The sequence below is a fragment of the Embiotoca jacksoni genome, unplaced genomic scaffold (assembly GCF_022577435.1).
Source record: "Embiotoca jacksoni isolate LCO1_2020_lvr unplaced genomic scaffold, fEmbJac1.0.p SCAF_1, whole genome shotgun sequence".
Taxonomy (NCBI): Eukaryota; Metazoa; Chordata; class Actinopteri; family Embiotocidae; genus Embiotoca; species Embiotoca jacksoni.
In genome coordinates this window covers 5,403,265-5,425,837 of record NW_027185229.1, presented here as the reverse complement: position 1 = coordinate 5,425,837, position 22,573 = coordinate 5,403,265, and the positions used below count along the sequence as shown (strand labels likewise).

The following is a 22,573-nucleotide window of genomic DNA, read 5'->3' as shown; positions in this document are numbered from 1 at the left end:
TGATCTCTGAAGAAGAGCTCAGGAAAAATGCACAAATCAAAGTAAAATAACCAAAACAGTTTGAAGTATGGTCAGATAGTTGGATCATATTGAACCACGATTTGGCAAATGGTTTCAGGGCCTTCACCAACCTCTGACGACGCAGTTTTTTTGTTTGTTTTTTTGTGTGTTTAAAAAGATAAGAATGAGGAGGCAGCAAGTAAGAAAAACTGAACCTTTATTTCTTTGAAATGTTCATACAAAAAACACATTTAAAGTTTAAGGCGTATATTGCACAGACTATTGAGAAGTTGTATTTAAAAAAGGGACATCATCCCTAAGTCGTAGGTTTAAGGCACAGCAGCCAGTCATACTGCCAACGGTCAGTCATGATTCGCAACATGAACTTAAAGAAAAAAGAAAAAAAGTTTTGAATGCTGTAAAGAAACTACACCATTTGTAGTAAATTTTCATGCTGATACATACAAATGAAAAACAAAACTTGATCTGGAAAATATTTACACGCATCATCACATTGTTTTCTCGGACTGGAGCGTCAGTTCGCATCTAAAACCTAACGGAGACTTTGCCATTTAAAAACGTAATTCTGAACCAGCCATTTCCAGTTTCACAACCGATAAGGAGTCGTCACAGTGGCATGATGTAGTATGAAGAATAAAAATATTACTTTAATACTTAGTATTCTGCACATGACCCAAGTCTGACATGACCTGTGGAAATTGAGGTATAAATGCACATCAGTCTAACGAGTCCCTGTAACAAAAACAAAAATCCTCTACTGGCCTGCACAAAAAACAAAAATAACAAACTGGCAGTGAGGAGGCACAAAGAAAAAAGAAAAAAAGCAGAATGTTGGAGTTTTCATATCTGCCAACAAACTGTTTTCTGGGAATGATCGTGGTGGTCGGTGCTCAGCAGTATTATGACCCAACATCAAACTTCCTCATTCTGTCTTCAACAACAAGTAAATATAACCGTTTGAAATAAACACAGCTGCTAAACATGACGGTATTGAAGGTTCGTCTAACAATTCTGCTACAGCATTACTTTCCCCACACACTGCTACTGTTAAAAAGATGTCCAGGTGGCCTTCAGCCGTATGGCGTGGTTCAGCCCAACAGTTTCATGGAAACTACAGCTTCATGGATGATTGGAAATTCTATACAAAAAAAAAAAAAAAAAAAAAACATTTCTAAACAAAAGTGGAAAGCACAGATGAGAAAAGGTGGAATTTTATGCTCTTGTGTATATAAAAAAAAGAAAGAGAGGATCATATCAGCTATTAAGTGTGCTACATTTGATTTGCTTTTTCACACTAAGACATTCAGGTTTGAGATACACAGACCACATCCTAAGGCCCCAAACTGACTTGAGAAATACAGGAAGTTCAATCCTCCAGATAAGGGGATCAAACATATCAAAAGTTCTGTACCATAAAAGATAAAAAGCGGCATGTCTCACAGTAACGTTTCCAGGATTTGTGGTGGCTGATGTAAACGGATAATCAAGCTACTCATCCCTGAACTAAAAATCGATGTCTGTAACAGAAGGAGACGTTCTCCCCTCTGAAACAAATTTGTTGTGGACAAAAATACAGATAATACTGCTCATATATTTAAATATTATGAGAATTCGATAAGAAAAACAGATGGGAGTTGAGATGACATTGCATCCCACAGCTAACACAGTAAGATAGGCGAGAGCGCTGCAGACGGACACATTAAAGTGAATCATTTGGTCAGGCTCGCTGCAGTACAATCGATTTCCCTTCTCCATTACAACAAGGGGGGAAATGTATAAGAGTATAAAACAGACTAAATCAATTAAAAAAAAAAAAAACAACATTTGAATTGCACAACTATAGAGAATTACAAAGTTAAAACTGTATAAAAAAAAAAACAACAACTCGTGTCCTCCTTTTAATCCTGGAGGGGAATGGATGACAGGCCGCTCAGCCAATGATATCGACGTCTTTTGTACATTCAACAAAGTCCAGTACTACTTATCAAGAGGCCAACTCTGCTGGTGCGGATAATTTACACTGAATGAAATTAATTGTACAATTAAGGGATATTTTCCTTCTCATTCAAAGTTGTAAAAAGCAAAAGGGGTCAAAAATGGCACCAAAAACTTTGTCCAAAACATTTTTCTGAGGAATGTTCACTTTGAGAAATGGCATCAAACTGTTGTCAAAACAGCTTCCGTTGATAACAGCACAATAAAGAATAAAAGTTGTCTCAAAAATCACCTCGTGTCCGTTACTTTACTTTGTCCCTCACTGCAGTATATTCTGCAGGTTTAATGTCCAAAGGGACTGGTGATGAAAATACATTCTCCTATATACAGTGTCATCTGGCCTCACTCCTCCGCAGATACATGAAAACCGGCTGCAGCTCCTAGTTAACAGTTTCAGTCACTGTGTGCAGGCTGTGCTGCGAGCCCCATACTGTGGTAATGGGCGTGTTCACCACTTGAAGGGAACCGGGTTGCCTGGTGTCAGCGTGGACCATGCTCCAAACACTGGGCACCGCGGCTGAATTCCTCTGCGAAGTACCACTAATACTGTTGCTGCTGCCGGTGTTCGAGGCGGGCTGGAGAGGAGGAGTGAGGGACATGAGGCCCAGCAGAGGTGTGATCGCCGACATTGGGACAGCGTCTGATGCCGGGAAAGAGGCAGACTCTGGGGTTGTAACAGGCAACGGGCATGAAGCCGTTAACGGGAGTAAGGGAGGTTTGGGGAAGGGCAGTTGAAGCGTGACTCCTATTGAAGCTGACTGAGAGGCGACGGCTGGAAAAGGAGCAACTGGAAGCAGCGCTACAGTTGGAGATGAATCCAGGCTTGCGGCAGCGGTGGAACTGGTAGCGGGAAGTGGGACCGGCGATGGCACTGAGACTGGGCTTGCAGCCGACTCTGATGTACTTGCAGGACATGCGGCGGGCCGTGGAGCTGAACTTGAGGCTGAAGCCATTGATGAGGCTGAAGCAGAGGCCGGGTGCTGAGGGTTTGGCTGTCCTAAGACAAAGGCAGACACTGGCATTAAGGTTGGTAGACAGGCTGGGATGACTTTATGCATCGGAAGAGAAGCTATCCTCTGGCCTGTGAGCAACACTGGAGCGGGATCTGATACAGGCGCTGCTGAGGACATCGGCAATGGGGCCTTTTCCAAAGTAACAGCCGATTCTGGAACAGCCATAGCCTTCTCCATCAGACTCTGCACCCTGGAAGGATCCATGACTTGTTGGCTATCCTCTGGAGGTGGCGTTAGGGCCATGTCACTGATGGCAGTGCCGCGCTTTACCTCCACTAGTTCAGTCTTTACGGTCTCTGTGAGTTTGTTCTGACTCGCCTGGAGTCTCCGCTCTTCCTCATGCTCTGCAGCCCTCTGCACAGCCACTTCTGCCAGGAGATGCAAGTCGCTGAAGTCTTCCGTGGGGAACAGATCAGGAGGAGTTGGAGGAGGCGTGTTGAAGAAGCCACCGTTGGGGCTGGCTGCTACTGTGGTGCTGGTGAGACAAGCCCAATGAGCTCCACGCACCTCTGCTTCCCTGAGCAGAGTGCGCGTGTCCAGCGTCATCAGCGCCTGGACCGATCCTGCCTTTCCAGGGAAGCCAGCTCCTGTCAGAATAGCGGTCGCCGTGGTGCCGAGAAGACCGAGGTCCAAAATAGGTGCCGAGCGGATGACAGATGGGCGCTGTTGAGATGAGCCGAAAGAAGAGCAGCTTTCTGGAGAGCTTGGTCTGCCTCCGATAGAAGAGTGGCCGTCATTTCTGCCACCAACCTTCCGGGAAATGGTGAACTTGGAGGGATCTTTGCCGTCCTTGCGAAGCAGGTCGGGCAGCAGGCGGCGACGTGCGTTGATGAACCAGTTACATATCTGTGAACAAAGGGGGCATTTCTGGAATTAACAAAACTGATACTGTCCGGTCACATGGACGCATTACTAATAATTACAAATACATGATAGAAAGATTCAAGATGAAGATGACTCTGCAACATCAGACACACTAAATAAGCTGGATCCACATCTCAAAGCCTTGCATCGGATTTAAGGTCTGAAATGATCCGAGTACTCTTAACTTTAAATGACCACCTTTCTTCATCTTCATCCGAGGCCTTTCTTACCCCCTCTAGTGGTAAGAGCTCCCACACTTGGAGAAAGAGAGTGAGGCAGACAGAGATGAGAGCCCTCAGACAGCTGGCAATAATGAAGGTCTGAGCTCAAATATGCTGAGCCACAGAGCAGCCAGCCAAAGGCATTCCAGTGAACTGACTACATAACAAGAGACTCTGCTGCCGCCTCGTACCAATCTGTAATGCCTTATCTAATGCAGCCTGACTGCTGCATGCCTGTGTGTTGAGAGGGGAAGAGGAAATGTCTACTACTGATGCAACAATTGAAAAGGGAAGAATAAGGAAAGTGTTTTTGTTGATAATACAATGCAGTGATACTATCTGATTATTGTTTTGCTTCTAATTGTCACTGTGCTGATTGAAAGGCTGGTTATAAAGGATTGTAATACCGACAGGTAAACGTCCTCCAAATTAAAAATAGTGGAACACAAGTGACATTTCCTTTGACAGCTTCAGGAAAAAAATAAAAGCAAATAAATAAAAGCATGCTTCTCACCTGCAGCACAGAGAGGTGGGTTTGGCTCGACAGGCTGAGTTTCTCCTGCTCTGAAGGGTAGGCATTGAAGCGGTGCTCATACAACCAGCTCCGCAGAATCTGCACCGCCTCCTTGGGCAGGTTGCCACGGCGACGGCGCTTCCCAAGGAGGCCTCTTCCTGACAGGTCGAGTGGGGAGCCGTCATCACTGTCCGACACAGCAGAGGAGTGCTCCTGCTCCGGGCGATGCGCTTCCGCTAGAGCTGAAGAGGAGGAGGAGAATTATCAGTCTTGCTCACTATTGTCATTATTTTTCCATATATAAAGTACAAGAAAGAACAGAAAATAATTAATTGATAACTGTTCAAATTCACACACACTTTTAGGCTTTGAGAACTAAAATGAAACCCAAACTATTTATTCACAATAACTGATGCCATGTAAGCAGAGACATGGTTTGCACTGATCCAGCATTTAGCTCTGAACAAGTGCAAAAACCGTATCAGTCACTTTTAAACTTCCAGTTTTTATCCAATTTAAAGTGAGGTTCACAGAAGGTTTGTGGGATGAACATGTTTAAACAATGGCTTTGTGGTTCCAACTTTGTTGTTGTTGGGCTTTTTTTTTTTTTTTTTTTTTTAAATCCATGGTTGGCCACTGGAGGGAATCTCCCCTCAAAATGGAGCATGCCTGATCCCAGGGGTGGGCCACAGAATGCAGTAAATGTCTTTCTCTGGAGCTGGGTGAAACCTGACCCCCGGGGCAGCGCCTGTCTGCACAAAGGAGATTGTGTGCATATCAACATCACAGTAGCCAGTGGCCCAGGGATCTATTGACCATGCAAAGGAGGCCGTTTTCACCTCGTGCTGCTTCAGCTCAAGACTTTACTGGAGCAGTTGACAAATCTTTTGAATTCTGCATTCCTGGACAACGAGGGATGTGCTTGACCAAACGAGTGGTAGAGTAGAGACTATGAACATGCAAATGTAAATTCAAAAACCGAAACGGGTGTTCTCTCTGTAAAATGAGCTAAAGTCATCATGTTACAGGGGTGTGGGCTTTACCAAATGTAGGAGAACCATATCATAATATTTATATAATTTTTTTTTCTGATCAAAATTATACTATCCTAGTTTTATTCTTTTAGGGACTCAACAGATGATTATTTTCCCTAGTGACTAATTTGTAAATTATTTTCTCATGTAATCAATGGAGGGGTTTGGTCTTCAAAATGTCAGAAAATGAAAAAAAAAAAAAAAAAAAAAAAAAAAAAAAAAAAAAAAAAGTGGTTCCCATCTCCAAATGTGCAGCCTAAAATATCTTGTTTTGACCCCCCCCCCCCAAAAAAAAAAAAAAAAAAAAAATCAGAAAATATCCTAGACTGACGAGTTTTGATTTTTGCATACAAACGGGTCATTCATTAGAAATGATTGGTTGAGCAAATTAAGTTAAAAAAAAAGAAGCTTTAAATCACACTTGTTTGATGTGATGCAATGAACCCCACTTTTTTACTGCCTATATTTGAAAAATAAAATTAATATTCACTGTATTGCTTTCACACACCACAGCTCTATGAATGAGGTAAAAAAAAAAAAAAAATTCTCGGTCAAATCCTAGAGCAGTTTGATCTAACTGGGTCTGACAAAAAAAACAACAAAAAAAAAACCGAGTTCTTTGCTTGACAAGACATTTCAGGTTTCCCTCCAGTCCGTCTGAGAGAACAACAAAACTGCATTCCCACAACTCCACTCCTCGATGCATTGACATCAGTCATGAAATGTAAAGATCCACCGAGATCGAATAAGTCGATTTCACACCCACACATTTAATCAGATGTTCAGCTCAGTCCAGATTGTCACAGCAACTCCATGTTGTATCAACCAGGCTGTCAAACGGACTAACTTTTTGTTCTACATAAACTGGTCAACTGATCTGTGCCCTGGGAAAGGGCCTGCATTTATTTAGAGACTTGGAGAAGTTCTGAGAATAAAAGTTTGAAAACAGAAACAGTCAATTAAACTTTTCAGCAACACTAAGGCAACTTCAGAGGGAAAGGAACATTTGAATCTGGCCATCACACCAGTCCACGATGTTACAAACCAAACATCAACTTCCCAAACCAGCTCGCTTTGTCCGAGTGAAGTAGCGCTACAATAACGTGTAGTGTTAAATTCAAACAGACTAACCGAGGAACAACTCGGTAAATTAGCCATCTTAAGCGCACAAAGGAGGCAGGAACGCACAGCCTCCCTCCCGCATGTCGCTCCGCCAGATGGACACCATGCCTGCCTCCACAGATAACTAGCTGGCTAGCTGTCCCTCCAAATTTCAACACAAACACACGCTGCATTTGCTCGCGACAAAAAGCCCGCATACCAGGCAGAACCACGAGCGCAGACACGCAAGGCTCGCATACAGACACTTTTGGTGTTATAAAGGTGGAGTGCAGAAGTAAAACATGGACTGAGGAGCGCTTACCTCGTTTCAATGATTTCATTCTTTGTTGATGGCTTGCTTGAACACACGCAGCTGTCCAAATTGCTTTCTGTACAAAGCGTGCCCGCGAGCCGAACGATGGTTGACACAACGCCACTTTCTTTCAAGACGCCGAAGCTGTTGCTCTTTTTCACGGACTTGGATCCTTCGCCTTTTGGGTTTCCCTTCACGTCCACGTTTCCATTGCACTCCTTGCTTTCCGCCAGGACAAATGTTATCAGTTTTCTGTCGCTTCGTCCCTTTTTACCTGCAGCAGCGCCAGCCCTTTGCCAATCTTGACAGTCGCAGCTGAATGGTCCCGCCTCATCAACAGCTGTCAGCCAATCAAAGCTATCTATTGCGCTTTGTGATCAGTCGTTAGCCAATCAGGGTGCTCCTTTATAGAGAAGTGGGTCCGCGTCGCTGTGACTGACGGGAGAACCATTTCATTCAAAACACAGTGCAGTCATTGAAACAATGTTATTTTCCTGGACACGGTGAAAACCCCACGGTTACATCGACACTACCCTGTTTAGGTGTCGCACCGTCTTATCGACCACAGTGCTCAGCTTTTTCTTCCTGCCTGCACGAGACAGCTCACGTCGTGGAAAGGCTTTACGTAACATGAGCAAAATGTTCTTGTTACATAAATCATAAGCGTCGACGTGATAAAAACCGACGTGTTCATGATGTTGTTGGCCAAAATATCCCGACTCTCGTTGTTGTGTTTTTTTTCTCTCGCACTGATTCAAGTTTTTCTGGCTCCAGATGTTTATAACAAAGAAAATCGTCTCGGGAGATCCCACCGACAACATGATGTCATTCTAGCTATAAGCATTTTAATGCATAATTTAAGTATTTTTTTTTTTAATCCAAATTTACTATCAACAGTTTGCTGTGTGGCTTAAAAATTAAAACAAACCTGCTTAAAACTAGCAGTGATAAATACAATCTGGCAATAAAAAAAATCTGAAGTGGTGTATTTCTGTACAAATAAACTTTGAAAGAAAATTGTCTGTCACAAACTGAATTATCCTCTCTCCTTGAAGGTCAGTAAGCAGCCAGAACAAAACAGTAATACAACCATGATGAACTTTTTGAGAAAGTATTGTGTGCATTTTATTGAACGTTACGTCTCTGCATTATACATTTGAACAAACTTGAAATAGTATAAATAGGTCTACAGCATTGTAAAAGATGACGGTTTTAGTCTGGTTTTGTTCTTATTTACAGAGGACGACTTTAAGAAGCACAAAGGGAGAAATGCAGGATTATTAGTTTCATCTTAATATCAAAGAACTGTTTTACTCTGTATTGCACATAATACTTCAAATGTTACCAGAGTATAGTGACAAGAGTCTAGGTAAATCTCATTTTTATGAACAACACACCCACTCACTCAAAACTTTATCTCAGACAGTACATCCCTTTTTCACTAAACCCCAAGGACCCTGAAACACACATAGCCTATAGAGTATTTAAATGAACAGATTCTAGTCTTTAAAATATGTGCTTGCTTCATAAAATATTTGTTCTAGTATTTTTACAGACACTTTTTGCTACATCATTTATCGTGTTAACCGCTGCCCCTCACCCCTTTCCCAGTTTCCCAGCTGAACAATGCAGAGATGCTAATGAGCGTGTTTTTTTTTTTTTTTTTTTTTTTTTTTTTTTGCCAGCAGGCCTTCAGAGGACTGTATGGGAGGAGATCCCTTGTTATCCCCAGCTGAGGTAAGCTCTCTTTCTGGGGAGAAACCCATTTCTCTTTGTCTCTTGAATACTCAAGAAGACCAATTTAACTTTTTTTTTTTTTGTATTCCAGAAATGCCCTAAAAGTGGCAAATACATACAATAATCTTTAAGGGTGTATAATGTCAAACCTATTTCTAGAGAAAGCAGTGAAAAAGGAAAGATACAATTTTGACTAGAGCCACATTGTAACTGATAAATTTGTCTTCCTCTTGTTTGACAATTAGACAACTGCTTTTTCACATTTATGGACAATAACATATTGAATTAAATTTATATTGTTCACTATGGTTGAAGGAGGCACATTAAAGTGTGCAACAAGTGTCAAAAAACAGCTAAAAATTAAACTTTATCAAAGCAGACTGCTGATTAAACACATGCTTTTAGTATGATACTTTAAAAGGTAAATTCAGTCAAACTCATTGGGACCATTATCACTCCCAAATTACTGGCTTGACAACAACAATCCCCCCTACCAGCTGTTTGGATCAGGGATAACTACCCAGGAAATAGACCTAGGTGTGTCTCGGTGATACCTGTGTGTGTGTGTGTGTGTGTGTATTGGAGAAAAACCTTGTTTAAATGCATGAGATGAGCCTTCTTTTGTCTCTTAAGTATGTCGCATCTCTTAGCATTTTACACATCCAAGCGGCTGGAATAGTGTTGGCTTTTAGTTCATTTTGGTAGAAGAGCTTTGTCTCCGTTTCTTCCCTCTTTCCCTCAGTGCATGCAAGGTTGTGTTTTATCTGCGTTCATGTCAGGCACAGACCTAAGGTTTTGTGCAAGGAAGTTTCACAGCAGGGTTTGGATCTTCAAAAAAATTAAATAAATAAAAAGTCTGTGGAAAGTGGAGAAAAGAAAATGAATAAAATAGTGTTATAGATGATAGTGGGTGCAAATGGTGAAGAGATTCCAACCTGGCTGTTGATAACAATACAAGAGACAACACCTCATCAGACACAACTTACTTTTCCCTGGCAGCCAGAAATTAAATCAAGCCAACGATCGAGTGTTGAGTCACACAAAAGGCCCCAAAAGGGTGCTAACGATGCTATCCAACCCAAGTCAAATGGAAGGCGGGTGTTGACAGCGGCCAGGGAAACGACTATTGACACCCCTGAGCCATTTTCCCTGCTGAGAGTCATCCCCAACAGGCAAACACAATAGGCAAACAATGGCCCACCATCAAAAGAAAGCTCTCACCAATACAGCGTGAAAAGAATGGTACTTATTGGGCTTTTTCCTATTCAAATTTGGAGGCTCAACTTTTGGTGCAAATGGGTGAAGTGGGGTACAATCACAGCAGCTAAAGCAATGGAGTGACAGTGACTGCAACAGTTTTTCATAACTAATTAGAACAGGGAAAGTTGGGTTGTGTTTGCTTACTATTTGGAAGAAACCAAATGTGAGTGGAAGACGGGCAAACAACTGTGGTTGATCAAAGGCATGTCAGGGCTGACTTTATGTTTGGATATGTACTTTTAGTGTAAAATCCTTAAGTGGAGAACTGATAGACCTAGAGGCCTCACTGCAGACTTCTTGGTTTGGCAAAGTAGATTCAGATGTGATTGAGGAGTAAATATGTTCAATCAACACAATGTGTCCCCTTAATGCAAAACAGGACAGAGATAAACTTCCTCTTATAATGTGAGGGCCTTTTTCATTGTATACATACAGTATTCTACAGTCATGCATACTAGATTGAAACATTTTGCCACTGTTGCCCTCCAGAGGTCACGCATGAAACTTTTCAGAACGTGAGTGTTGAGAAGGGGAGCGTCCTGGGGCCGTATTCACAAAGTTTCCCCGGACTAAAAGTTACTCTGAGTGACAGAACTCTATGACAATTCTTATTCTCTCTCACAATTCAATTGTGACGTTTTCTAGGATTTTCCCCTTTAAGTTAAGAGTAGATCCTTGTAAAGATAAAAGTTATTCACAAAACAGAGAGCTCCAAAGGAGAAAAACTGTTGGGAGCATGTAGGAGGGCTTATACGAAGCTTTCATAAGTAGTGGGGAAAATTGCAGAAGTACAGCGAGGTAGGAGAAATATTCTTCAAATGCTGAGTGACGGCATGTTAATGAAACGCTACAAATTATATCAGGCAGGGATGATGTTTGTGGTTGATCTCATTGGAGAAAACTCACATCTCCCACTCAACGCAATAACACAATCACGGCAAAAACTAATGTGATCACAAGCATTAAGATATTTGGCAGCTGTAAAAATGCAAAAGTGCAGCAGTGATGGCTCGGGTCCATTACAACCTTCATCAGCAGTGATCACACAAACATTAACAGCACTTTCACAACCTCATATTGAGGTATATTTAAATTCCAATGGATATCACTGTCCGTTCTGTGTCCTTTCTCACAAAAGGCTAATCACATCTTTAAAAAGAATGTGTCCTACCTACCAAGGGGGGTCAACCACACCTCCTCACTAAGATAAGGGTTATGTTCCTTCTTTACTCAAGAGTTGCTCTGAGAAGTTTCCTTAATCACTCCTGAGCTAAGAGTCAGTGCTAAAAATTGTTAGGCTCAGTTAGGAGGTCTCCGAGAGGATTCTAAGAATGACTGTGAACACGGCCCCTGGTCTTGAACGCAGCTACAGAGCTTTGTCAGTGTTGTTGTGGCGATACGCGGCTCTGTTTAAGCTTCAGAGTATGTGCATATGAAAATGTGAAATCTGTAATACATATGTTGCTGTGGCTACAGTCCACCTCATCTTATTTTCACAGTCGCCTGTTGAGTTCCCTGCAGCTGACATTTAAATACACGAGATGAATTCATCTTTGGCTTATGCAGTCTTCAATGAAAAAAAAAAAGCAAGCAGGATTGAATAAATGATGAAAACACAATGACTAATGTATGTAATGCTTTAATTAGAAAAAAAATAATCTTTGAGTAAAAAAGTGCGGGTGTACTTTGTGTACTGTTCAGTGGGGGAAACAGGGATGATAACAAAGAACTAAGATTGATTTTGTTGAGTGATGGGAAGCCAAAGAAATCAAAACTTTTTTTGAAACATTAACCTGCATACTCAGACTGCTTCATGACTTAATTCGATTGATTTGAGATGTACGAGTTGACGGCTTAGTGAGGTTAATCAAAACAGTTAAAGGAGAGTGGAACAAAAATCCTGAAGTATTTATGCATCTGAAGTCTCAGCAAAAACATTAAAATCAAAGGTAATGGAGGAGAGAAAAGCAAAAGAGACTGAAAGGATACCTAAGACAAAATATTGAGTATATTATGGCCACTGTCATTCTGACTAATATATATCCTGAAATTGGAAATCCTCATGCTCGGTCCTAGTTTATTATAGGGATGTGCTTTCATTCAAAACCATTAAAAAAACTAAACTTTACAGATCCTCACCAGTGTTTAAAATCTTTGACACAAAACATCCTGAACGAGAGACAGAGAGAGACAGAGAGAGAGAGAGAGAGGGAGAGAGAGGAAGAGAGAGAGAGAGACACACACACACACACACACACACACGAGTTAATTGCTATGAACTATATAAATACCCCATTCATACCTGATTTTCATCATAACAAAAATATTCAGAATAACCTGATCTAAAAGGATTTTTATAGAAATCAAAAGGATGAAGAAAGTAAACAAATAAATACAAGGAAGACATACATAGGTGGGTGAGTGTGTGCAGTATGTAGTGTTCGTGTGTGTGTGATCGTGCGTGTGCGTGTGTGTGATGGCCACAAGGCGGTGTTGTGCAAAGCTACAAGATGGCCAATGATCTGGGAAGAGAGCCGGACGATGGGAGACAAGAGAAGCCTTCTGTCCACCTAGAAGATCTTCTAGCCGAGATACAAGAACGTTTAAAACAGTCTTTATATAGATTCTTTAGGATATAATCATCGTAATAACAATATCTTCATTAATAATTTTTTATGATATCAAGAATAGTAACAAGAAATGACAAAGTTCTCCAGCTGAGGATTTCAATGGCAGCCTCAAAGGAGGAGTCTCCTGCTTCATAGTCTGTTGGATCCACAAAAAGGTCATGTCTTATTAAATAATGATCATGTTTGATACCACCAGGACCAGCCTATAATTGTACAAATGTGTCAAAAACAAAACCCGAACAAACCCTATTCTCTGGGTAATCTCTCCTCCCCCCACCTCCATCCAGCGGTACTCAGAACTGCTCGTTTGCATCGCAAAAGTTTCCTCTCCGGGTGGTTCAGTGACACTTATCTGTCCTTTGATGCGACCCTACATCCTTCTCCCTGATCGTTTCTCTCAGAGACGAGTCTGGGCTTCGGGGACGTAAATTTCGATGCTGTCTGCGCTCTCCGTGGCGGAGTTCTGGCGAAATGAGGCGGCCTTCTTGGCAGCCAGCAGACGCTTGCGAGCCTCTTGTCTCTGCTTCTCTGCCAATGTCGCAGAAGAGGTGGACGATGAGTCTGCGCTCTTCTCCCGGCCCAGCGTTGGCCGTCCCTTACCAGGCTTCTTTGAAGCCGGGGGGGCCGCCTTCTCTTCGTCCTGGTGTGTTGGGAGTGATGACACATGCCCGACAGAGGAGTGCGTGAATGGAGGAGAGAGGAGAAAGGACAGACAGTAAAGTGAGAGAATGCAACAAGAAAACTGTCCTCAGCTAGTTCTGTCTGTTCAGGCAGGTTTGGCAGACTAGACTTTGACAAGACACGATGCCAAAGCTGATTGTTTTCATTAAAGCTTGAAATAACATTTAGTGATTTTAGATGACAAACAGAAAAACACTGACAATATAGACATCTGGTAAAAATAGATAAACATTGAGAAAAACAGTCATTTGAAAGACAATTTTCAAAGATATGAAATGGTAACATGAATTGATGGACACATTGGATTGAACCTAAATCAATATAAGGATCACAAGACACAGTAAATATGTTTACACTGAAAAGCAACATCAAGCAAAAGCACCTCTGTCACAGTCAGAAACTTGAAAAGACGTGTGCAGAAACACTCCACAGACAACAATGAACAAAAGACACAAAAACACAAATTTAGACATTTATAGAGCGAAAGCAAGGCTGCATTCTGCCGCAGGAGCCGGTGCATGTTGACCATACTCCACTGCAACACACACACATCAGAAAAATGACACATGCATGCTCAAAGCAGGGCTTTTCATTTAAAAACATACCAACTACAGCCCTCTTTGAAACAACTGTTTTTTTCATGCATGCATGCCTAGAGGGGTCTCTCTGGCCCCTTTGTGTTGGACAGGGAGGCCCCGTTAAAGAACTCATCCCACACAGGGACAGGGGTAAAAAAAAAAGAGTGGGAGAAATGGTGGTGGTGGTGGTGGGAGGAGAGAGGCCGGTTTCGGCGGCTTTCCTACCCCAGCCAGGGCACTGGGCAGCAGGGGTGGGAAGTACCTTCCGCTCAGGGGGCGACTGGGCAGCCGCAGATGGTACGGGCTGCCAGTCATTGGACTTGAGATGGTAGAGCTCGTCGAACTTGAGGCTGATGTCCTCGATGGAGAGCTGCAGAAGGTCCCAAAAGCCAGCCAGGTCCTGGGCTGTGGGCCGTGGGTTGGCATTCACATTCTGACCAGAGGAGGGAGAACGGGATGAAAATGAAGGAACAATGAGCGAGGAGGAAGAATAAAGGGAATGTTACAGTGAATAAAATGCCTCACAAGATAAATAGCAGACTGTGTTGGTCACACCTGATTCCATAAAGCCCGCATAGGGGGGAAACCAATGCTTTGCTTTTGAAACTTCTATTTTGCTCTTCCCATTGTGTAAGTTTGGTGTAGGTCGTCCTTTTTGTCTAACATGTCTAGCAACTAGTCAGAAACTACTACCCCACAACACGTTTATCTCACTTACTGTTACGAGCTGCAGCTTGTCTTCCAGCGTATCTATTGCCCTGGTGCGAAGAGGACTTTCAAAGCTCAACAAAATGAACACTGGTTTATGACTTATTAGCATTTAAATGGGCCATTGGCTTCACATTGGCAAAAAACAGAGCCTACTTTCCCCTCTGTAGGAGTCAGCACCATATATGGATCAGCTGCATGAGACAAAACAAATTTAAATTAAAAATATAACTGTTGGTGTATTGTTGTTCCACCTCTGCTGCAGCCGCCAGAGGAAGAGAAGTCAAAATCAAGTCAAAATCAGCAGAAGCTCCTCGGCGCTTGACTAGAATGCTGACAGTGCTGACTTTGGGTTTGTTTCTTTGAAATAAACACTATTTATACCTTTTTGTAAAAAAAAAAAAAAAAAAAAATACAGATCGATCTTTTATAAAAAAAAAAAATAACCAGAACATGCTGAAGAATTGTGTTTCTTGCTAACAGAGCTTGCAATTGCCTTTTTATTATGCTCGTGTTTTAACTTTCTATGTGAAACCGACATGTCACTTTTTATCCCTTCGTTTCAGCATGTTTCATAGAAGAGGACAAACACTGCACAATGATGGTGGTTCTGGTGCATTATTACCTACTTACATAGGAGGTGCAGTTGTCCAACAGAAGTGCTTCTCTTTTCAAATTCACCACTAGGGGGAGCCGTGTGACCGCCTTATTGTTTGAACATCACGCTACAAAATGGGATCATGTCACTTTTTTTGAATTTTTTTTTTAAGTACATAACAAATGCTTTTTCCCCACCAAGTGGAAAAAGCCAGCATGTTCATCTAGAGATATACAAAAAAATTTACATTAAAAAAGAAAAACTAAAATCAGGTAGGATCCACTATCAAGTTAACAACAACAGATGTGACCCTTTCCACATTCACAAACAGCTGCCTCTTATGTTTAATACTGCTAAATGGCTGTTTGTGAAGTTTGGTTGGTGCTCTTTCCTCTCAGTTTACCACATTCAAGCAGCCACACTCATTGCTGTGCTCTGTGTCCCGCCATTTGGGACAAATCCCTTGTGTTTACCGTTTATCATGCTACCTGGCATGTGCTGGTAGTTGGCTACAACTTGGATAATGCCATTTGCTAAAACATAGAATGTGAGCGGAAGGGTTTACTGGATTAGTATAAGCTCCTTGTATTTTGTGATGGTAGGTCCCTGTGTTTTATTCTGTGTAAACCTACTATACTGTGTATCACTGCTGTTTTCATTTGAGTGATAGCCTTTATGCTTGTCAAGGCAAGCAGCTCTTGCAGAGGACAGAATGACCAAATTATGAGATTGAGTTTGGTTTGGCCAGCTGGGACTCTCAGGTCTGTGTGCCTGTGGAAGCCTGTAGAGTGGGAGCGTCACAGAAAGCCGATATACACACCACATTTTGTTCACACAGTCCCCGGAACTGCTGGAACTTCTGAGACATCAGGAGCTGGGCACTTCCTACTGCACTGCGAACCTTCCCCAGCACTGCAGTGAGAAAAAAACAAAACATTATTTGATTCTATTTATCTCATGGATGCTGTGTTTTGAGACAGATATTAAAGAGTCACACTGACTCTGTGCACACTATATCCTGCCTTAATCGCCAGTACAGCAACAGTCTTAGTCGGTGTTTACTGTCCTGTAAATAAACCGAAGACGTGTGTGTCCAGACGTACAGTAGGTGTGCCTTGCAGTGCGTCGCCCACCAGACTCCACAGGGAGGCATGAGGGGAGATTACAGTGTGTTGGACAATGTGATCCTCTATAAAGGAACCTAAGCTTATATAGATACTCCAGCTTTCTTTCTGTCTGTTGCAAAATTAGGACAAACATATGCCCTGACAAAAATTGGGACTCCTATCTAATCACTGGATTTCAAAGTCATGGCAACGTGATTATAGTGTGGTGAATCAGATTTAATGCCCATTATTTTACCCACGTACATTCAAAACATAAATTTTTGAAAATACAAACAGACTCACAGTCAACATATTGATCTGACACAAATATACTGACCATCCAAAGCCTTCGTACTGTTTGTTTGTTTGTTTGTTTGTGTGTAGAGTGTGTGTGCTCAGCTGTATGCCTCGTGCTGATGTTGAGGCACTAATCTAATCTGGAGGTTTAATCAGTTCCAGACTAGATTTGTGTAATTCTGGAGATTACAGGCCTGCTCGTGTGTGGTAGCCCCAGGTATTACGGCCTCATCCCTTCCATGCTGTGTATGTCTGACAGAGTGATTGTGGGGCCTGTGGCGGAGCCCTAGAACTGAGCTTGAGGTCAGACACCAACAGACCTCTGGGGTTCATTCACAGGACTGGCACATGTTTGATTTGTTGTGCCCTTTATGGATTAAATAACTCTGGATATGGCATAATATAATATCGTGCAAACCCAGAGATATAATTGGATATCAGCATTGGAATAGAAACAGATCATAAGATTAACATTGTAAGAGCCCATATCAGTTCGTCCGGTAAAACAGGTGTTTTTGTGTTGATTCGTCCTTAAAAATAACAATGCGATCTCGCTATAATAATTTCTTCTATGTTCGGCAGAACAAGTTTTAAATGTGATTTTTGGTTATAGTGTGGTTTGTTTAGGTTAGGGTCAGCACATACAGTGGGTACGGAAAGTATTCAGAACCCTTTAAAATTTTCACTCTTTGTTTCATTGCAGCCATTTGCTAAAATCAAAAAAGTTCATTTTATTTCTCATTAATGTACACTCAGCACCCCATCTTGACAGAAAAAAACAGAAATGTAGAAATTTGTGCAAATTTATTAAAAAAGAAAAACTGAAATATCACATGGTCATAAGTATTCAGACCCTTTGCTCAGTATTGAGTAGAAGCACCCTTTTGAGCTAGTACAGCCATTACTCTTCTTGGGAATGATGCAACAAGCTTTTCACACCTGGATTTGGGGATCCTCTGCCATTCTTCCTTGCAGATCCTCTCCAGTTCCGTCAGGTTGGATGGTGAACGTTGGTGGACAGCCATTTTCAGGTCTCTCCAGAGATGCTCAATTGGGTTTAGGTCAGGGCTCTGGCTGGGCCAGTCAAGAATGGTCACAGAGTTGTTCCGAAGCCACTCCTTTGTTATTTTAGCTGTGTGCTTAGGGTCATTGTCTTGTTGGAAGGTGAACCTTCGGCCCAGTCTGAGGTCCAGAGCACTCTGGAAGAGGTTTTCTTCCAGGTTATCGCTGTACTTGGCCGCATTCATCTTTCCTTCAATTGCAACCAGTCGTCCTGTCCCTGCAGCTGAAAAACACCCCCATAGCATGATGCTGCCACCACCATGTTTCACTGTTGGGATTGTATTGGGCAGGTGATGAGCAGTGCCTGGTTTTCTCCACACATACCGCTTAGAATTAACGCCAAAAAGTTCAATCTTGGTCTCGTCAGACCAGAGAATCTTATTTCTCATAGTCTGGGAGTCCTTCATGTGTTTTTTGGCAAACTCTATGCGGGCTTTCATATGTCTTGCACTGAGGAGAGGCTTCCGTCGGGCCACTCTGCCATAAAGCCCCGACTGGTGGAGGGCTGCAGTGATAGTTGACTTTGTGGAACTTTCTCCCATCTCCCTACTGCATCTCTGGAGCTCAGCCACAGTGATCTTTGGGTTCTTCTTTACCTCTCTCACCAAGGCTCTTCTCCCACAATTGCTCAGTTTGGCTGGACGGCCAGGTCTAGGAAGAGTTCTGGTCGTCCCAAACTTCTTCCATTTAAGGATTATGGAGGCCACTGTGCTCTTAGGAACCTTGAGTGATGCAGAAATTATTTTGTAACCTTGGCCAGATCTGTGCCTTGCCACAATTCTGTCTCTGAGCTCCTTGGACAGTTCCTTCGACCTCATGATTCTCATTTGCTCTGACATGCACTGTGAGCTGTAAGGTCTTATATAGACAGGTGTGTGCCTTTCCTAATCAAGTCCAATCAGTTTAATTAAACACAGCTGGACTCCAATGAAGAAGTAGAACCATCTCAAGGAGGATCAGAAGAAATGGACAGCATGTGAGTTAAATATGAGTGTCACAGCAAAGGGTCTGAATACTTATGACCATGTGATATTTCAGTTTTTCTTTTTTAATAAATTTGCACAAATTTCTACATTTCTGTTTTTTTCTGTCAAGATGGGGTGCTGAGTGTACATTAATGAGAAATAAAATGAACTTTTTTGATTTTAGCAAATGGCTGCAATGAAACAAAGAGTGAAAAATTTAAAGGGGTCTGAATACTTTCCGTACCCACTGTATAATCACCGCACACGATCAGTGAGGGCCGTGTGACCGGGATAAGATGAAGTCAGTTGGTGGATTACCTGGTGGAAAAGAGTGGACAAAAATAGTTTTTTGACTGTACAACGTAAAACTTTTTGTTAATGAAAGAGAGGTGGATCATTTCCTGGATGTTGGCTGTCATCTGAGAGAGAGAGAGAAGCTCAGGAGGATGTACAAGTTAATGGATGTTTAAACCTGTAAGTGGATAAATAAATTGGAGACTTTTTTACGAGTCATAACTATTAATCTGCTAATCTAAAGAAGTTGCAATAAAGGGGAATTGTGCTGCCAAACATGGTTGTATCTTTAGCAGATAATGAAATGTGTCTCTATATCAGGGGTCTTCAACCTTTCTCCTCTGAGAGCTTCTTTAATAGACCGGGTAGATGGCGATCTACTGGTTGGAGACCCCGCTCTGTACATTTATAACCATTTTCATTATATCAAAAATTATTCCATTCCATACATTTTAATAAGGCAGTAAAAATAGACTGTGGATCAATACAGTTTGCACACTAGGCAGAAGAACCTATCAAAACAGCCCCACAATCCAACCTTTCCTGGAGTGAACTTTTTTTTCCCAGGAGAGTCTGCTCCAATCAAATTCCGCTTCATTCAGTATTCCCCCTTGTAACTCCCTCTTTAAACTCTCCTTAATGTAACTGAACAATGAGACAAAGAACTCTCCTGGCTTTAAGTTAAGGACACAAGTTTAAGTTGTTTCTACAAAATGTTATTTTGCCACAGTGGACCGCTTTAAATAATACAATATCCATGAGCCTCAGGGACTGTTGCCATGGAGACGAAACCAAGCAGAGTCGTGCAAATCGAAATATAGTCAATTCAAAACACGCTGTTGCACAGCAGTTGCTAAAAAAAACAAAACCTGTGGCAGTGCAACTGCTGAAATCTATGTATGAATGTAAAATAGAGCTGATTTTAACTCTCTTTTTAAGATTGGTATTGGATGTTTCTTACCAAAATGCACCATGGGAGTCGCCGTTAACTTCTCATCTGAAGATGTTAAGCACATAAGCTTGTACCTGTGACTTTTTTATGCAGCAATTTTGCAATACAGCTGTTAAAAAATTGGACTGATGCTTGAACTAGGAGAGCTTCATATCTATCTAAGCCAAAATGTGCCAACTGTGACTCATGCAACATTTCCTGAGGGAAAAAATAATTGCGATTGAAATAGCTTCTCCCACTTTGCAACTCTATCATAACTCGCAACCTCCTCCAGCTGGCAGAGAAGTAGTTTAAGGAAGGCGCCTGTAGTTTGAGTAAGTACCCTGCTTACCCTCCTCTGAGAGCTGGTTGTCTTTGGTTTCCTGCTCCATCTGCTGGCACCAGCCATCCATGCGTCCCGTCTCGGCCTGCAGCAGCTTCAGGAACCAGTGGCCGTCTCTCCGACACAGTGTACCCCCTCCTCCGCTCTGGGGGACGCTGCTGTTGCTCGTATTCCCGCTGTCTAGCCAGGGGTCCGGAGGCGGTAGAGACGAGGGGTCTAGCGCCGGGTCCAGACTCTCTGAGAAGGAGGAGGAGCTGCTGCGTGTGGTGGAGCGGTTGAGGATCTGCCGGGGCGGTGGGGGTGAAGAGGTTTCAACGGTGGGGTCTCGGTTGTCTAAAGACGCTCGTCCAGGAGGGGAGCTCATGGATTGGCTGGCACAATTCACCATGACTTTCTTCTCAAAAGGTTTGGCATTATTGATTTGGGGGATGACAGGGAGGACCTGTGTGTCCGAGTCTGTTTCTTGTTTTGCGGCCATACTACTGGAGCGACTGAGCCTGAAACAAAACAAGGTGACACTCACTGTTACAAATGCACCTTTCAGTAGAATGATTTAATGTTTTGCCACAAAGTTTATGTGCACAACGTGGATAAAGAAAAATCAATTATTAAAGAACCATACTGGAACAAACGGGCACTTCTGCTGGTCAATATATATTTAGATAGACTGGATCCATCAGAGGCGGGGTTTTGTGAATATGATGATTGTGCACTCAGACTGGCATCAGCTCATCTGTGAGCACTCAGAGTCCAGCTTCCTGTTTCCATATGCCAGCTGGAAGAACAGGCTGAACATGAATGCTGTCTGATCGAACATTATTTCCATTTCCTGTTATCGGTCAGGAAATGCTTGTTAGTAGCGGTTCAATCAGATAATGACAAATTATAAAAGCATAACCAATACTGGAGAAGAAGAGCAGGAGACTGGAAAGGGGCATGACAAGCCATATTTTGGTAATCACTGAACCAAAACTGACACAGCTGAGAGATAATCACAAAATACAAAATGTGTGTACAGCGTCTATGAAAACCTGGACTATATTCTGGGAGAATAGGACAAAGAAATATATAGAGCAGCTCTTGTTCAGCTGCTTATGTTGGGGAAATATCTATCAGGACTCCAAACAGCAGTTGCTGTGTACAACACTGAAAAAGCAGCATGCAAAAGTCAGAAAATGAAGTCCAGGAGGAAGGCATGAGGAGCCCGACAACTTCCTGACATTTAAAGCACCACAAGCACAGAAGGAAAACTGCACTGCAACAAACACGACAAGGGTGTCAAATATACAATAAGCAGAGATATTTAAAGTCTCCCTCCACTCAGAAATGGGCTAGTGAAAGTAGCTTTTCTTGATGTTTGACTTTCACTGTACAGAATGACGTATGTTCAGAGTTTGACACAAGAAGATTCAGATCAGGTAGATTCAGATCTGCGGCAAGTAGACAGTTCATTTGTGCTCCAGTAAAATGAGTTTAAGACATGGACCTAATAGTTAACTACTTTATAAAACAATCTAAGGCCCAGGAAACACTGCCTGTGTAGCATGTGCGTTACCTGTTGCTGCAACACGTTTTTATTTTGGTGTCCATGTTAACAGATAAGAGCAGCAGTGCAGCCACACTACCTGGGAAAGACGCACATCATGTGCGTTTCATCTGGAGAAAAGGCCAAACGCCAATTTTCACACGTGCTGCCCCGTGATTGCCAGTAAAAGTAGATAGGGAGAAGGTCTGTGATCACATGTGTACTACATAATCATAGCAGAAACCCAGTGTAAGGTCTAATTGTCACATGGCAATAATTTAACAGGTGAAGGGCAAAATTTTCCCAGGGCTCTCGTTCTTGTTCTCCGAGTCTCTCCTCTGAACGAGGGTTAACGAAAATCACGTGGCCCGCTTTTTGGATTTCAACTTTTCACCGGTCGGACCTCAAACTGCTTCTATAGACACACTGCAGACACTGCAGTTGTGGACACACACGGAAAATACTAGCAGCTGTGCAGTGCAGGAGAGGTGACGCACACGCCACGCAGCCTGTGTGTCCCGGGCTTCAGTCCATTAGGCAACTTAGAGAAGTGCGATATGGAAACCAGACGGTGGGAAAAAAAAAATCTTTCCATATTCATAGATTCTGTTTTTTTTTTTTTTTTAATGAGGGAGGAGGCACACTTGTCATTTTCACTTCTTTTAACCAAATAATTGAACTTGTTGTGAATGTGAAAACCCTATTGCACACATCATGTTATAAAGCTTAGTAGTTTTGGATCTTTGAACATGCCAGGAGGGGATCTTTAAATAGTAAATGCT

At 42.3% G+C, this 22,573-nt stretch overlaps 2 protein-coding genes across 9 annotated transcripts in view; both read right to left on the bottom strand.

Annotated features, from left to right (window-relative positions):
* Positions 1 to 200: 200 nt before the first annotated feature.
* Positions 201 to 7,366, bottom strand: LOC138203279 (protein PRRC2C-like). The gene is made up of 3 exons (XM_069158037.1): positions 7,086 to 7,366; positions 4,629 to 4,870; positions 201 to 3,875 (listed from the first exon to the last, which is right to left on the bottom strand). The coding sequence occupies exons 1-3, from the start codon at positions 7,102 to 7,104 to the stop codon at positions 2,397 to 2,399; spliced, it is 1,740 nt and encodes a 579-aa protein (XP_069014138.1). The 5' UTR covers positions 7,105 to 7,366; the 3' UTR covers positions 201 to 2,396.
* Positions 7,367 to 8,173: 807 nt separating this feature from the next.
* Positions 8,174 to 22,573, bottom strand: part of dlgap4b (discs, large (Drosophila) homolog-associated protein 4b) — a 119,123-nt gene continuing 104,723 nt past the window's right edge. For 7 of the 8 annotated variants that reach the window (XM_069157978.1, XM_069158005.1, XM_069157992.1 and 4 more), the window contains 4 exons: positions 20,276 to 20,763; positions 16,089 to 16,180; positions 14,225 to 14,395; positions 8,174 to 13,343 (listed from right to left, as the gene is read on the bottom strand). In XM_069157978.1, the coding sequence (XP_069014079.1) occupies positions 13,101 to 13,343; positions 14,225 to 14,395; positions 16,089 to 16,180; positions 20,276 to 20,763 (994 nt within the window). In that variant the 3' untranslated portion in view covers positions 8,174 to 13,100. Of the gene's footprint in view, positions 13,344 to 14,187; positions 14,396 to 16,088; positions 16,181 to 20,275; positions 20,764 to 22,573 lie in introns of all 8 variants that reach the window. The other variant, XM_069158018.1, reaches the window with a different exon arrangement.